This window comes from Natator depressus, chromosome 2 (genome assembly GCF_965152275.1).
Source record: "Natator depressus isolate rNatDep1 chromosome 2, rNatDep2.hap1, whole genome shotgun sequence".
NCBI classification, from domain to species: Eukaryota; Metazoa; Chordata; order Testudines; family Cheloniidae; genus Natator; species Natator depressus.
In genome coordinates this window covers 190,572,111-190,588,608 of record NC_134235.1, presented here as the reverse complement: position 1 = coordinate 190,588,608, position 16,498 = coordinate 190,572,111, and the positions used below count along the sequence as shown (strand labels likewise).

Sequence of the window (16,498 nt, the reverse complement as noted above, 5' to 3'; positions counted from 1 at the left end):
GTGGGCAAACTACAGCCCGCGGGCTGGATCCAGCTCATCAGGGCTTTGGATCCAGCCCCCGGGATTGCCAGCTCCATGCACCGCTCCCAGAAGTGGTGGGCCCTGCACCGCTCCCAGAAGTGGTGGGCCCCACATCCCTGCGGCCCCTGAGAGGGGCACCAAGGGCTCCATGTGCTGCCCTTGCCTGCAGGCACCACGCCCCACAGGTCCCATTGACAAGGAATGGGGAACCGTGGCCAATGGGAGCTTCGGGGGAGGTATCCACAGGCGAGGGCAGTGCTTGGAGCCCTCTGCCCCCGTCTCCCCCAGGGGCCACAGGGACGTGGTGCCGGAGCGGCGTGGGGCCAGGGCAGGCAGGGAGCCTGCCTTAGCCCCGGTGCGCGCCGCTGGCACCCTGGAGCCACTCCAGGTAAGCGGTGCTGGGCTGGATCCCGCACCCCAAATCCCTCCTGCACCCTGCACCCCAACCCCCTGCCCTGAGCCCCCTCCTGCACCCCCTTGCACAGCCCAACCTCCTGCCCTGAGCCCCCAACCCCGTGCCTCACCCTGCACCCCCTCCTGCCCCCCACCTCCCTGCCCGGAGCCCCCGAATACACCCTGCACCCCCTCCCACACCCCAACCCCAGCCCTACATTCATGGCCCTGCATGCAATTTCCCCACCCAGATGTGGCCCTTGGGCCAAAAAGTTTGCCCATCCCTGGTTTACGTGTATGATCAAGTCACATCGGAGGGGTTCCATTTCATCACACCAAAAAACTACCAGCATTAAAGACAGGTTTCAGAGTAACAGCCGTGTTAGTCTGTATTCGCAAAAAGAAAAGGAGTACTTGTGGCACCTTAGAGACTAACCAATTTATTTGAGCATGAGCTTTCGTGAGCTACAGCTCACTTCATCGGATGCATACTGTGGAAACTGCAGAAGACATTATATACACAGAGACCATGAAACAATACCTCCTCCCACCCCACTCTCCTGCTGGTAATAGCTTATCTAAAGTGATTATCAAGTTGGACCATTTCCAGCACAAATCCAGGTTTTCTCACCCTCCGCCCCCCCACACACAAACTCACTCTCCTGCTGGTAATAGCCCATCCAAAGTGACCACTCTCCTTACAACGTGCATGAAAGGTGGGCCATTTCCAGCACAAATACAGGTTTTCTCACCCCCCCCCCTTTTTCTCAAAACACACACACACATACGAACTCACTCTCCTGCTGGTAATAGCTTATCCAAAGTGACCACTCTCCCTACAATGTGCATGATAATCAAGGTGGGCCATTTCCAGCACAAATCCAGGTTTTCTCCCCCCCACCCCCACACAAACTCACTCTCCTGCTGGCAATAGCTCATCCAAACTGACCACTCTCCCCACAATGTGCATGACAATCAAGGTGGGCCATTTCCAGCATAAATCCAAGTTTAACCAGAACGTCTGGGGGGGGGGGGGTAGGAGAAAACAAGGGGAAATAGGCTACCTTGCATAATGACTTAGCCACTCCCAGTCTCTATTTAAGCCTAAATTAATAGTATCCAATTTGCAAATGAATTCCAATTCAGCAGTTTCTCGCTGGAGTCTGGATTTGAAGTTTTTTTGTTGTAAGATAGCGACCTTCATGTCTCTGATTGCGTGACCAGAGAGATTGAAGTGTTCTCCGACTGGTTTATGAATGTTAGAATTCTTGACGTCTGATTTGTGTCCATTTATTCTTTTACGTAGAGACTGTCCAGTTTGACCAATGTACATGGCAGAGGGGCATTGCTGGCACATGATGGCATATATCACATTGGTGGATGTGCAGGTGAACGAGCCTCTGATAGTGTGGCTGATGTTATTAGGCCCTGTGATGGTGTCCCCTGAATAGATATGTGGGCACAGTTGGCAACGGGCTTTGTTGCAAGGATAGGTTCCTGGGTTAGTGGTTCTGTTGTGTGGTATGTGGCTGTTGGTGAGTATTTGCTTCAGGTTGGGGGGCTGTCTGTAGGCAAGGACTGGCCTGTCTCCCAAGATTTGAGAGAGTGAGTTTGTGTGTGTGTGTTTTTTGAGAAAAAGGGGGGGGGGGGGTGAGAAAACCTGTATTTGTGCTGGAAATGGCCCACCTTGATTTTCATGCACATTGTAGGGAGAGTGGTCACTTTGGATAGGCTATTACCAGCAGGAGAGTGAGTTTGTGTGTGTGGTTTTTGGAGGGGGGTGAGAGAACCTGAATTTGTGCAGGAAATGGCCCACCTTGATTATCATACACATTGTAGGGAGAGTGGTCACTTTGGATGGGCTATTACCAGCAGGAGAGCGAGTTTGTGGGGGGGGGGGGGGCGGAGGGTGAGAAAACCTGGATTTGTGCTGGAAATGGCCCAACTTGATGATCACTTTAGATAAGCTATTACCAGCAGGAGAGTGGGTTCGGAGGAGGTATTGTTTCATGGTCTCTGTGTATATAATGTCTTCTGCAGTTTCCACAGTATGCATCCGATGAAGTGAGCTGTAGCTCACGAAAGCTCATGCTCAGATAAATTGGTTAGTCTCTAAGGTGCCACAAGTACTCCTTTTCTTTTTACCAGCATTAAAGTATCCATTGCAATTTCTCATGCATTTCTTTTCTTCTCTTATTCTCAATTTCACTGCATTCTCATCTTTCTGGCCCACCACAATGTTCTTATTCCCGAACAAAATCTGATAAGACTCAAATATAATGAAAAGGAAAGTGATAAAAATGTGGTTAATGACTGTAGCTTGAGTTGTACTCAGTTATGTATTACAGGTTCAGAAACGCTAACTAAAACTCAGGAAGGCAGGATACTAATAATTTTTCTGCTGCTACCTCAAGTGTCACTGAGGAACTGTCCAGCAACGGTATGTGCAGTTTCCTCCATAAACCACCATTTTTTCAAGTATCTAAGTATTTTGTATCTTCTTGAGTTAGAGTGTATGTTATCTAAACTTACTTTACCTTTCAGCAAAAGAGCAGAGACTGCCTACAATGGCATGTAACCAACCTGTGACCGCTAGCAGCAAATGTCCCATCACCAGCCATTGGTGATGGGACACTAGATGGGGAGGGCTCCGAGTTACTACAGAGAATTCTTTCCTAGGTGTCTGGCTGGCAGGTCTTGCCCACATGCTCTGGGTCTATCTGATCGCCACATTTGGGGTTGGGAAGGAATTTCCCCCTGGGTCAGATTGGCAGAGACCCTGGGGGGGTTTCTCCTTCCTCTGCAGCCTGGGGCACAGGTCACTTGCAGGTTTAAACTAGTGTAAATGGTGAATTCTCTGTAACTTGAAATGTTTAACCCATGATTTGAGGACTTCCCTAACCTCTAGCTGAATTATTGGTCTATTACAGGAGTGCGTGGGTGAGGTTCTGTGCCCTGCAATGTGCAGGAGGTCAGAATAGATGATCATGATGGTCCCTTCTGGCCTTAAAGTCTGAGAGCAGGTCTATATTAGAAGTGCTACATCGGCGCAGTCTGGTAAAGACGCCTTATGCTGATGGGAGAGCACTCTCCCATAGGCATAATTACTCCACCTATGCAAGCAGGAGATAGCGCTTAGGTCACTGTAGCCTGCGCTGCTCAGGGGGTGTCTTTTTCACACCCCTGAGCGACGTAAGTTAGGTCAACTTAAGCGGGAGTACAGACCTGCCCTCAGTCTAACACCTCCTGAAGAACAGTACCACATTGACACTGAGTGCCTGCCTGAGAACAACACTGCTGTGAAACACTAACAGACCACCTCCTACAGTGCTAGAAGCTCAAATGTAAGACATGGCTTTGAGACTAAGCCATAAAATGAGGGCGGTAGACCAGTCAGTATGCTCTGACCACTGCTGATGCTGAGCAATATCAGCTCATTGTCTCCTTGTGCTCCCCCATCTCTTTGTCTTATCCACTTCTTGTCTCTATTTAGATGGTTAAGCTCTGCAGGGCAGAGACCAATCTCTTTATTGTAGGTTTGTACATCACAACGGGTCCCTGGCCCTTAAGTACTATTCAATACAAATAAACAAAAACATGATAAATAATAATAGAAAGTTGGCATTATGGTGTATCAAATTCTTGAGTTTAAGCAGTTTTTCATATAACTGCAATAATCAAATCATATCTGAGGCAAACTATTTTGAAAAACAGAAGTGAGATAATACCAAATCTGGGTGGAACAGAAGTAAACATGGGTCAAAAATTAGGATCTCTACTAATATATGTCTCCTCCCTTTTAAACTGATAAAAATTCTAACACTTCTGTACAATGCCAATTAAAATAACTAAAGATATTACAACAAATGCTAGAGGCACAGGTAGAAGTACTGGGTATGTAGGTACCAACAAGAGAGAGGAAGGATGGTCTTGTGGTTAAGGCAATAAAGAGGGATTCAGGACAGCTGGGTTCAGTCCCTGGCACTGCCACAGAATTTTTCTCTGATCTTGGGCAAGCCATGTGATCTTCCTGTGTCCAGGTTCCCATTTGAAAAACTGGGATGATAAGTCTTTGCCTTGTCCATTTATACTGTAAGCTTTTGGGGGCTGTAAGCACTTAAGGGCAGGGACTGTACTATTATTGTATTTGTGTACATTTCCAAGCAAAATGCGGCCCAGATCTCCACTGGGGCATCTAGCTGCTATTGTAATAGAAGTAACAATGATAAATAAATAAATAAATAAATAAATAAATACCACCACCACCTGTGCCAATCTAATCTCAAACACAACTATACTCAACCTAGTTTATTTAAAGGGTTGTGAATGTCACAAAGCCCAAGGGGCAGAGATGTAGGTGGGAGAAAAGAGGCTCTAATTAAAGGCTGAAGCTCTGAAGGAGGATTAGTGCCCATGGGCATCCCTCCTACTCCAGTCTCCCAGCTGAGTTTTGCATATGTTATGTTTGAAAGCTTTAAAACAGGAAGAAGTTTTTAGATTTTTTAAAGTAGGTTATTAAAGCAGCGTTGTTCAGAGAGCTTCAGTGAAAGGTTTTGCTAGGATTCTCTTTGTTGGATTTGATTCTCCACTCCAGCCAAGCTGTGCTCAGAGCCAGTGGAGAAGGGGGACTGCAGGGAGCCAGTTGTAGCTTTCTGACTATTGACTGCCTGGCCCCAGCATAAGCTTAAGCTGCAGGATAGTAGCTTTAACTTACATTACTGATGGATGTTCCTGCTAGACCTTATGTCAGTGGGAAATCAAACATAGTGGAGCTCTGTTTAACCACAACCCCTCCCCATCCTGCCCCTGACACAACCTCCTCTTCTCCCAACACCAGAGATAGGCAGGAGGTGGAGAGTTTCTCTGTACAGGGGGAAATTCACCACCAGTCATCTCCACACACCATGTTTCCCACTGTATGAAGACGACCCTTTTATTATGCTTGAAACAGCATTAGACACACAATCAAACAATGGAAATGTACCGCATATGCAGAAGAAAAAAAAAGTTCATTAATTAAAAGTCTATAATGAATATGGGTGCAATTTCTTTACCTCTTCCGATGTAAACAGGACCAGTCTTGGCAACCCTGAAAGCCCCTTTTCCTTTATGTCAGGACAATATTTATACCTAGCTAAGTTCATAGCATACATATTAGAAACAGAGCCACCTGTAAAAAACAAAAAACAAAAAAAAACCACACACAAAACATATTCATTTATTATATTTTTGAAATTCAAACAAACAAGTAACTCTTGGCACTCATCTTGTATTGTTGGCACCTAGCTCATAAATTAAAACCACAAAACTAGCCTGTAACTATATCCCTCATAGCCCAGTTCTTACTTAGCAGCCTGAGAGAGGAGAGAAGAAAAGGAGGCTTTGCTGCTTGCTTGGAAGGTAAACTGATCTGGGCTGTAGTGGACCAAATGGCAGGGGAATGATTCCAGAAACCAAGAAGTCCTCAAAGAGAATGCCTGGGCACCAGTTCTTTCTGGTGTACTTTGTGGGATCTCCAGGGCCTCTGCTGATCTCAATTGTGGCAATACACCACAGAGAGAGAGATGGTCCCTTAGGCAACCAGGTCTCAATCCATTTAGGGAGGAAAGGGGAAAGATAATGAGGAGGAACTGGAAGGAGTTGAAGATCTCTAGGAGAAGATCTGAAAGGGAAATGGAAGAGCTCTAGGAGACAGATGGGATTTTTTTTTAAGGCAAGATTGGCTTATATGAAAAATCAGTTTTATGGAAGCTAGAAAATAAAGATACAATTAATGCACTAAAGAACCTTTTAGTGTCCTCAGGTATGTTTTGAGTAAATTTTCTTTAAAAAAAAAAAATCTGCAGAATATGCAGAGGTTTTTCTAAAAATATGCACAGGATCTAGGACAACCAAAAAAAAAAATCCACAAATTTGGTACAATTTCCCACAAATTTCCCATGTCTTTAATTGTGGTTAATTTACTTTTCTACCACTTATTGGTGGGATACATTAACTATTTCTCACCCCCTCCACTAACTATATTTTAACATTTTCTTCTCTTTCACAGGAAGCAGGTTGAAGAATCTTACAGCTTGGTTTCTTGATGCTAATAACTCGGTACAGAAAGATTTTGGGGCTAAACTGTTACATTCCATTCTCCCTGTGCACCTGTAGCTGAAATATATTGACAATATTGCTACTTTAAAAAAAAAGTATTAAAATGTAGCCTTTAAAAAAAAATTAACCCAGAAATATTTCATGGTCTACCTGCTCATATCATTTCAAAACAGTATCACACCAAAAGGAGTTTGCTCAAGTCATTCCTACTAAGATAAACATGGACACCCAGAATGTAGGCAGTGTACACAGAGGTGTACCCTGTCACACCATTGACTGGCTTTCATGCATACAGTTACAAAGATGCTGACAGAAGAGAAGAGTAACCGGGAATGGCGAGCACAAGTTGTACATGTGATACCCACTGATATAAAGATGTAAAGTGCAGGGGTGCATTGCGCCTGACCCTCGTGTGGGTGCATGGGTCAGGCATCTTGCACAAGGGACAGGCACAATCACAGCCCTGTGTAGAGACGGACAGCCTTTGAGCTGGTTGTCACCTTCGCAGCAGTCAGTGGAGCTGGCTAGCAGTACAGAAGGGAGCACTGCAGGGTAGTGCAGTATACGAACCCCTCCTACATGCTCCAGAGACACAATCACCCTCTGAGGTAGTACAACTTCACCCCACATCTCAGCGCCGGGCTCTATGTAAGCTATACAATGTGGCCCATAACAGCTAATACATTGCTTGGAGGCCTCCTGCAATGTATTTTGTAAAGCACTTGTGGGCCTCTGAAACTATGACCACTTTAAATGACCCAGTCTCACCCCAAATTCAGTCTGAGTTAATTAGCTCATACTCATAGAGCTGGAGCCTGAGACTGCTGCCCACTCAGGTCACTAAAGGTGATCTTACCATTGACATTAATGAGAACTGGGTGGGCTCCAATTCCAGGGTCTCTAGAATTCGTTCTGTGTAATTTTTTTGTTAATTGATCCATACAGCTGCTTTCGTTTCATGTGACCATACAGATTCATAGGATTTTTATTATGGTGGTCTAGAAGCTTGGGTAAAATAACTTTATTAAAGCCAAAAGTCCTTGCATCATCTGATTTTGTATGCTTTTTTGCGTACACTATACAAGTTAAATAATCACAAAATTCTTAACCTGTAGTTCTCTGCAGTTTCTATAGGTTAGTTTGAAATTCGGAAGATGGAAGGCTGTTTTCTTACCTGGATTAAATATGCCATCACCTTCTTTCCAGCCGACAAATTCAATCATTCTCTTCAGGACTGCTTCTTCCACTAACAAAAACACGGGGGACACCTCATATGTATATCTGAATAAATATAAAAGTATCATGATTGGCAATAGACTGCAGAACTTATGGTCACAGGATGTCAGAGACTAAGAATTTAGCAAGATTCAAAGAGGGACTGGAGATTTATATGGATAACAAGAATATCCAGAGTTTATAATGTTAATGATAAAAAAAAAGTTTTGGGAGGAAGATAAAATCTCAGGCTTCTGGGTTTAAGCCAATCTCTAACTATTAGGGGTTAGGAGGAAACTTCCTTCAGTGGCAGTTTATCCCACATGAATCTACTGTGCAATTTCTTGCACCTTCCTCTGATGCACCTGGTGCTGGATTTCAATATACCAAAGGTCTAATCCAGTATGGCAATTTCCTCTGTTCCTAACAGCATCATAAAACTGACCTTTACATTTTCAAAGCAATGCATAGGGATTTCAGTCATGTGGTTTAGATTAAGTGAATAACAGCTAATAAAACCATATGCTCCTGGGAAAAATTACCCATTTTATGTAAGTTATCCTTTTGTTTACTACACCTTTACATCTGCCTGCCCAACCAAGAAGCCATTTGTGCTCAGTTCAGTGCAAACTATTTTAGAGGAGATACACACACTGTGCTCTCTCATGGAGACTTTACTTTTGTTCTTTTTTATTATGTTGTTCTCTTCATCGAAAACAAAAGTCACTCAGGTTGAAAATGTGTATGGAAAACATAACATCCATGAATGTAACTGGACAATTTCTTGTGGATGCTGAACTGTAGGAGCTCTTGTTGCTTCTGTAGTTTGGCACCCAAAACACTAAAGGCTCTCCCTACCTGAAGCAATTGTACTTGGACCCTAGACTTCAGTTCTATCTTCCCCATATTGCTTGTTTATATACCTATACAACATTTGTGCAAATTCATTGTGGTGCCCATACTTAATACTATGTGGAGCAAATACTGAAGGTGGCTGAAGGACTCCACCGGGCATGCTTATGAGAGTTCAGCTAACATCAGTCCTAACTTTGGATCAACTTTAAAATACCAGTCCCAAAATGGGAAAAGTTTATTTAAGGGCATATAACTTTGGAATGCCATGGACAAGAAAGAAAAATGGATCAATTTAACACTTCATACCAAACAAACACAATGAAAACAAAAAAATAACATTTGTACAAGCTACACCTTGAACACCCAGGAGCAGACTGAATCTCCTTTATAATGGCATAAATCCCAAACAACACCACTGAAGTTACCTTGTATTTACATTGGTGAAAGTGAGATCAAAGTCTTGCTCATTGAGAGGACAGCCTTTATCTGAATAAGTTTGTTTTTAAAAGCATATCTAAATAGCATATCTAAATCCCCTAAATAAGAACAAATTTACAGGTAAAAAGGATGACAAACAAAAGCCCTTCTGTGGGGAATCTTTACTCCAAAATTAAGACCTACAGACTGAAAAAGGCTCCAACAGCTTAGCCAAGTTTCTGTTGAAGTACATGGTTATGTGATGCAGAACCAAATTCTGTTATTATCCCCAGGTTCCTGCTAAAAGTCCTCTGTCTTAATGTAAAGAGAAACCTGAAGTGGGTATTCATAATTTTTTAAAAATCTGGATTATAATAATAGCGTTCCAGGGTCATCTCAATGAGTACAAAAGAGAGAGACTTACACACTTGGGTTTAATGCTTCTGTAATGAAACGAGCCACTAAAGAGTAATAATCAATACCAGCATACAACTGATTGAAAAATCTTGGATGATCTGCAGATTTAAAAAATGAAATGTAAGTACTCCTGTATACGTCACAAGTGAAAATAAACACAACAGCATCTCTACTGCATGACCACAGGATGCAGATAGATAGATTAAAACATTCTACATGGTCAAACAGCAGCATTTTACTTTATTATCCCTTTTGTATCCATGTGACTCTCTCTTCTTTCCCCAGATTGGCGAAACTTTTCACAAAGGGTGAAATTGGCAACTGTGCTCAAACAAGGTATAAGTGGGACTTAAATAGCCTTCTTCATAGGGTTGAATTTATTAAGGCTGCTTGAAAACTTCCTGCTGAAACTTTTGAAGGAAAATTTGGTTTAGTTTAAACAAAAGCTTTCATGGAAAGTACCAGTTTTTTCCTCAAACATTTTCAATTTTCTATTGGAAAACTGAAAGCTTTTTGTTGAAAACCAAAAAATAAATAATAATTCAGTTTTCAGTTTTGACCCCCCAAAAATTTCCACTGAAAATTTTAACAAAACACAATTTTTCTCATTTTCATTTATTTTTTCTGCTGAACCCCCACCATTTTCAGACCAGTTCTAGAATATACACATACAGCCTCATCTTGCGAGACAGGAGTTGTAGAGTGCAGAGTCAGACTGCCCTCTACATTTGGCTTCCTAAATTTCACTCTCCATTTTAACCCCGCACTTAACTTTCGTCTATCCCATCAGTGTTCTTCTTTCCTATCCCTCCCTGCCAACTTGAGGGGAAGTTTTCTATTTTTTAATTTCCCTGTTAAGTTACTTTAAAGAGCCAACCTGTCTGGAAATGCTTTTCTAAATGTTTCTTTTTTTAAAATTGTGTTTCTTTCCTTTACCAGAATTTCTGAGATATCAAGAAAAAGAGAAACCGTCTTTTACCCTATTACCTTAATTTAAGAGGCACCATTTGGGGTTCTGCACTATTAAATAAATGAGAAATTATGTTAAAGTAATCTCAAAGTTCTCATCATAAAATCAATTCAATTCAGGGTCCACTACCATCTGGACTACAGTTCATCACATTGTAACTAGCTATTATAAAACCGGGTGAATTCATGACAGACTAGAAGCCTTAAATCTGAAGCTTTTGCTAGCTTTTATAGTTAGGGTAACGTTATTTGTGCACCTTGATTTTGTATTTAATCCCTTTTCTAGGGTGGCACAGTGCAACAAATGAAAATGTAAGAAAAAGTTACAAAATGAAGATAATATATTCCTGTGACATTGTAATGACATCTGCATATTAATATTGCCTAGGACTTCAGATAAGCCCAGCTAATTTCTGTGTTCTTCAAAAACATATGCTCACTCTCAAAAAAATTTTTTTATTCTGTAGCAACAGCATCTTTAGCAGGAAACTTACCCAGTAATTTATATCAAATGCCCTTCACACCTTCTCAGATACACTGTGAGTATAGGATATGTAGCTATGCTTCTGAAATTCTAACTAGGCTTTTGATACACCACCCTATTTCCTAAACAGATGTTAATCATTTCTTTCTGTTGATATTTGGTTATACAGAATGCTTTTCATCAAGTTTTCCTGCATGGGGCCAATTCTACAAGGTGCTGGGTGCTTTTTCTGAGATGCTGAGCGCTTATTCCCCATTGTCTGAGCAGGAATTGTGGCTGACCAGCATTTTACAAGGGGATACTCAGCAAGTAGCAGGATTATGCTCCAGGTGACATTTGTATCCATTTGTGAAAAAAGCCAGTATATACCTCACTCAGTCACCTGATTACATTTAAAATGCGATTTAAAGCATGCATTAAGGTTTTGACTTTCCTTTTGCAAACAGACTGTTTGCTATGCGTTAACAGTAACTGCAGTGCCATTCTTGACCAACCGCCTGACTTAACCTTGCCTTATTTGCATTAAATGGCGGTGACTATGACATCACTACTCACCAACCAGACAGCAGGAAGTCCTATGCAAAGGTCTTGGGGATTCATAAAGGTCTTTCTCCTGCCTGATTTGGTAAATTGTTATATCATATTCCATACCTGTCTAGAGGCCAAAGGTGTCTTTCAGGAGACTTTAGAATAGCAGAGTCTCCCATTAACATCAATGGAAATCCCTCGCAGGATTTTTTTAATGTCATCATACAGATTTTAGTCCCCCTCAGAAATCCATCTGATCACTGTGAGGATCCAGGTGGCTTGGCAGGTATGATACTCTCATTTTACAATAAGGACTAGATATGAAGGAGAGAAGAATTACTTATGCCAGCATTTACTCAAACAGCTATAGAACAGCCAATTAAAGCATTCATATGCCTTCATATAGTTACAGGCAGGTAGAAAATGTTGACATAGCAAATGTCACCTTGTTTCCTGAAGGGTAACAAAGTTTAGGAGAAAATACCCTGACTTCAGAGTTTTTGATGATAATAAGGTAACACAATTAGAACTCAAATTCCTACTAGTTTTGACGCTGTATCGTATAATGTCCTGGCAAAGTTGCAAGAGTCTCTGATGGGGCTCTCCGGTATCCCTCATTTCCAGATCGAGAAGTTTTTTCAGTTTTTCAGGAGGCTGCCATTCACAAACCTAATGATGGGGGAAATGCCAGCAATGAATACATGTTGGCTGAGGTGAAGACAAACGTTATGGTAATAAAACCTCACTCAGCAATGGATTCTGTAATGTAATGGTTTCCAAAGTAAGAAAATTGCACTTAAAAGTGCAGCACTACTCTGAACAGCGACTGTAAAAATGGCCTCATGGGATCCTATTTTTATTGTGTCTCAGGGACGCCCTGCTCAAACCTGTTCTGGTTAAAAGCAAAAAGATTATTTTTCTAACAGCCAGAGCTGCAAACTCATCCTGGAATCTGGAAACCATGAGTTGCTTCTGGTTTGTATATCTTTATTAGGCGTAATAAACCTGTAGGCCAAATTCTGCCTTCAGCAACCCCCATGATATGCCAGTGTCTTCAAATGCTGTTGTGCCAAGGGCATGGAGCTGGCTCATGCAGCCCACAAATGGGCAAGGCCGGCCTACCTGTCCAGCACCTCTCTCAAATAGCTTCTGCAAATAAGGGTGCTATGGAACCCAGATAAGTCTGTAATGCTGCCCTCCTCCAGTGGTAACAAAGCTACCCTTCCTCAGGGTTGTATCTGCCTCTGGCACAGATGCTCCTGCAGGCACAGCAAACTCAAGGGTAAATTTGGCCCCAAGACCAAGGGGGGAAAAAAAGAAAAAAAAAAGGGTATTCCAAAGTAATGTAGGCAATGTTTTCTTGCAAATGTATATTTTAATTTAATTATGCTGCTATTAAAAGGTTTCATGATGCCACATTTTTAAATCTAGACAGCTATATTTTATTTCAAAACCTAACCACACGCTAAAAGCAAGTTGTGCCCTTTATGTGCTACAAAACTCAGCTATCTTGGAAAGCTAAAGTTTGTAATCACTCATATCCATTACAATATATTTTCAAACTGATTCCAAGGCTTTACCTTCTCTGTTACATCAGCAGCTTTCCGTATGACCTCCTCCATTATGATCTTACAGGCCTCTTCTACAAATTTCTCTCCTGCTTTTGAATCTGTTATCGGGCCGTTCAGAATGACACCATTCACCAAGACAGCATTCTTCTTCCTCTGGAATATATCCTGTTTGTTACTATCAACTGTAAAAGAAATGTGACTTGGTTAAAGTGATGCGTGATCAGCTAAATCAGTGGTTCTCAACCAGGGGTACATGTATCCCTGGGGGTACGTAGACATCTTCCAAGGGGTTTATCAACTCATCCAGATATTTGCCTAGTTTTACAATAGGCTACGTAAAAAGCACTACTGAAATCAGTACAAACTAAAGTTTCAGACAATGATTTGTTTATACTGCTCTGTGTACTATGTAAGTACAATATTTATATTCCAATTGATTTATTTTATAATTATATGGTAAAAATGACAAAAGCCAGCCATTTTTCAGTAATAGTGTGCTGTGACGCTTTTGTATTTTTATGTTTGATTTTGTAAGTTTTTAAGTGAGGTAAAATGTAGGGGTACACAAGACAAATCAGACTCTTGAAAGGAGTACAGTAGTCTGGAAAGGTTGAGACCCACTGAGCTAAATCATTAGCTGGAAAAAAGCACTCTCTCACTACTAACAATGTATTAAACTCTGTACACGCAGCCCAGTGTAATTAATGAAGTCCTTAGGGAAACAATTGCCATGGATCTTTGCATGCATTAAGAATGCAGAATTAAACCCTAGAATAGGAAGGGAACAGCTTTAAAAATAGAAATTATCTAATTTCATTAATTTTTAGATAGATAGATAGATAGATAGATAGATAGATAGACAGATAGACAGACAGACAGACAGACAGGCCAGCCAGAAGGGACCATTATGATCATCTGATCTGACCTCCTGTATAACACAGGCCATTGAACTTCCCCTAGAGTAGATCTTTTAGAAACACATCCAATCTTCATTTTAAAATGGTCGTCGACAGAGAAGCCACCACAAACTTTGGTAAATTGGTCCAATGATTAATTTACACCTTATTTCAAGTCTGAATTTGACTAGCTTCAACTTTCAGCCTTGGATTATGTTATACATTTTTCTGCCCATTGAAGAGCCCATTATTAATTATTTGATTAATGTAGATGTAGATACTTATAAGTTGATCAACTCAGCTCTTAACCATTTCTTTGTGAAGCTAAATAGATCGAACTCTGAGTGCATCACTATAAGGCGTATTTTCTAATCCTTTAATCATTCTCGCGGCTCTTTTCCGAACCCTCTCCAAATAATCAACATGCTTCTTGAATTATGGGCACCAGAACTGGTCACAGTATTCCAGCAACATCACATCGGTGCCAAATAACTTCCCTACTCCTACTCAAGAGTCACTTGTTTTGCATCTCAGGATCACATTAGCTCTTTTGGCCACAGCGTCACACTGGAAGCTCACATTCAGCTGATTATCCATCACAACACCCAAATCTTTTGCAGAATATTTAGATAGTGGTAACATCCAAAACATGCTAGGGACCTTCCAAATACAGAGGAAGACATGGTCCCTGCCCTGAAGAGCACACAGCCCGAAATAAAAAAAAAGATGCGGGAGGTGACAAGCACCTGGCTTATTAGCTCCATATTAAGCACACTAGGGTTCTTTGTCCTCTGACCCTTCCTCCACCATTCAGCCCTTTTTCTTTCCTCATGGAGCAATTCCCAGCATCATTTCCAGCGTCCTTATGCCCTTAACTCCCTCCCTCCATCCCAACATCTAGCCTGATTGTTCTGACCACACCACCTTTGTCCCTCTCCTTCAATTCTTCCACTGGCTCCCCCTTCTCCACTGCATTAAGTTCAAGCTTCTCACAATTGCTGAGAAAGCCCCTTCCCAGCTCTACTCCTCCCTACTTTCTGCCCTGGTCTCATCATTTCACCCCACATCTGATCTGCTCTCCAATGCCGCCACATCTTGCTTGTCCACTTCCCCCACAACCATCTCAATGCTTTCTTTCTTATCACCCTATGCATTGGATGCACTTCCTGAGGTGCTCCACAAAGCCCTTCTCATCATCCCCTCATATAGATTCTTCCTGAAGCCACACTGCTTTTATATCATTAGGAAACTACCTGACTAAGGCATCTACTTACCTACTTCACTTATTTATCTCATGAGAGAAGACCAGGAGTCCAATTTTGGCTGAGATGAGCATAAAGTGGAGGGTGAGACATTCAGGAGGAGATGTCAGAGAAATAGGCCGAGATGTGAGATTGAACAAAGACAGGCCAGAAGTGGAGAGATAGTTCTGCGGCTATTCATGGGTGCAGAAGTGGTAGTTAAAGCCATGTGAGTAGATAAGGTTACCCATAGATAGTGAGCACAGAGTGAAGAGAGGGTCTAGGACAGAGCCCTGTGGGAACTCCCATTGGAAAGTGATGAAGGGGAAGACTACCAAACAAAAGAGACAAACAGTACAGCCAGAGATGTGGCAAACAACCCGGTACTTCAATAGGGCAAGAAGGGACAACATCTCAAGCAGGAGGGAGTGGTCAGCAGTATCAAAATGCAGCCAAGAGGAAATGAGAATGAAGCGGAGACCCTGAGATTTGAATAGGAAGAAGTCATAAGAGACCTTGATTAAAACAGTTTCGGTCGAATGGAGAGGACAGAAATCTGGTTTGAGAGGGATCCAAGACAAAGTTGGGGGAGAGGAACTCGGGGTAAAGATCGTAGACTGCACATTCTATGAGTTTGAAGGTGAAGGGGGAAAAGGTAGTCAGAGAGACAGGCAAAGTATAGTGTCTTCACCTCTTGGCACCCAGCACTCTTTCACATGTAGGAAGCATTGAGAAAAATTCTGCCAAGTTTTCCGAGTTCATTATCCCTTCCACTATTGACTTTACCATGAGAAGGAATGGTAGGGCATGAAGTTGATTTATGCAACAATATCCCATTATTAGTCTTGACAAAATTCAATTTTTATTTTTTTCATAATTTCAACAGGTAATATTGATGTTTATTTTTAAAAACTTTTTTCACTATTTTTATTAATTTCAATATTCACAATTTTGGGAAATTAAGGGGTGTTAGACAATAATTATTTAATTACAATAAACTAGAAGATTCAAAAAGTTAAAGCTTTGTCATCCTTAAAACACAAACGGGCTGACAACATCACGTCAAAATATACAAAGTAAATATCCTTAAATCAAACTCCAGTAAGTTTGCAAGCAGCATTTTTCTTATTTTGCCTATCTGTAAATTTTTATTATCAAATATATTTTTTGTGATTGTGTGTGTGTGTACAGTGAAATCAACATTTACCAGCATTTACCAATAAAAATCAATCCTTCCAAGCCTGCTCATGATGTATTAGGATAAATCATTACTCTATAGATCCCTTATGATTATTTTGTCTCCAATCATACAAGACAAAAAAGCAAGAAAATCCAAGATCAAGTCTGTCAATCTGGACTTGATTTTGATCTTGAATCTATATAAATCAGGAG

The 16,498-nt window shown here is 41.6% G+C and overlaps 1 protein-coding gene across 2 annotated transcripts in view; it reads right to left on the bottom strand.

Annotated features, from left to right (window-relative positions):
* The window catches only part of GADL1 (glutamate decarboxylase like 1), a 111,582-nt gene that overhangs the window by 77,186 nt on the left and 17,898 nt on the right, over positions 1-16,498 (bottom strand). For both annotated transcript variants that reach the window (XM_074945622.1, XM_074945621.1), the window contains exons 2-6: positions 12,979-13,151; positions 11,941-12,067; positions 9,425-9,515; positions 7,688-7,794; positions 5,469-5,584 (exon numbers count right to left, since the gene is read on the bottom strand). In XM_074945622.1, the coding sequence (XP_074801723.1) occupies positions 5,469-5,584; positions 7,688-7,794; positions 9,425-9,515; positions 11,941-12,067; positions 12,979-13,151 (614 nt within the window). The remainder of the gene's footprint in view (positions 1-5,468; positions 5,585-7,687; positions 7,795-9,424; positions 9,516-11,940; positions 12,068-12,978; positions 13,152-16,498) is intronic.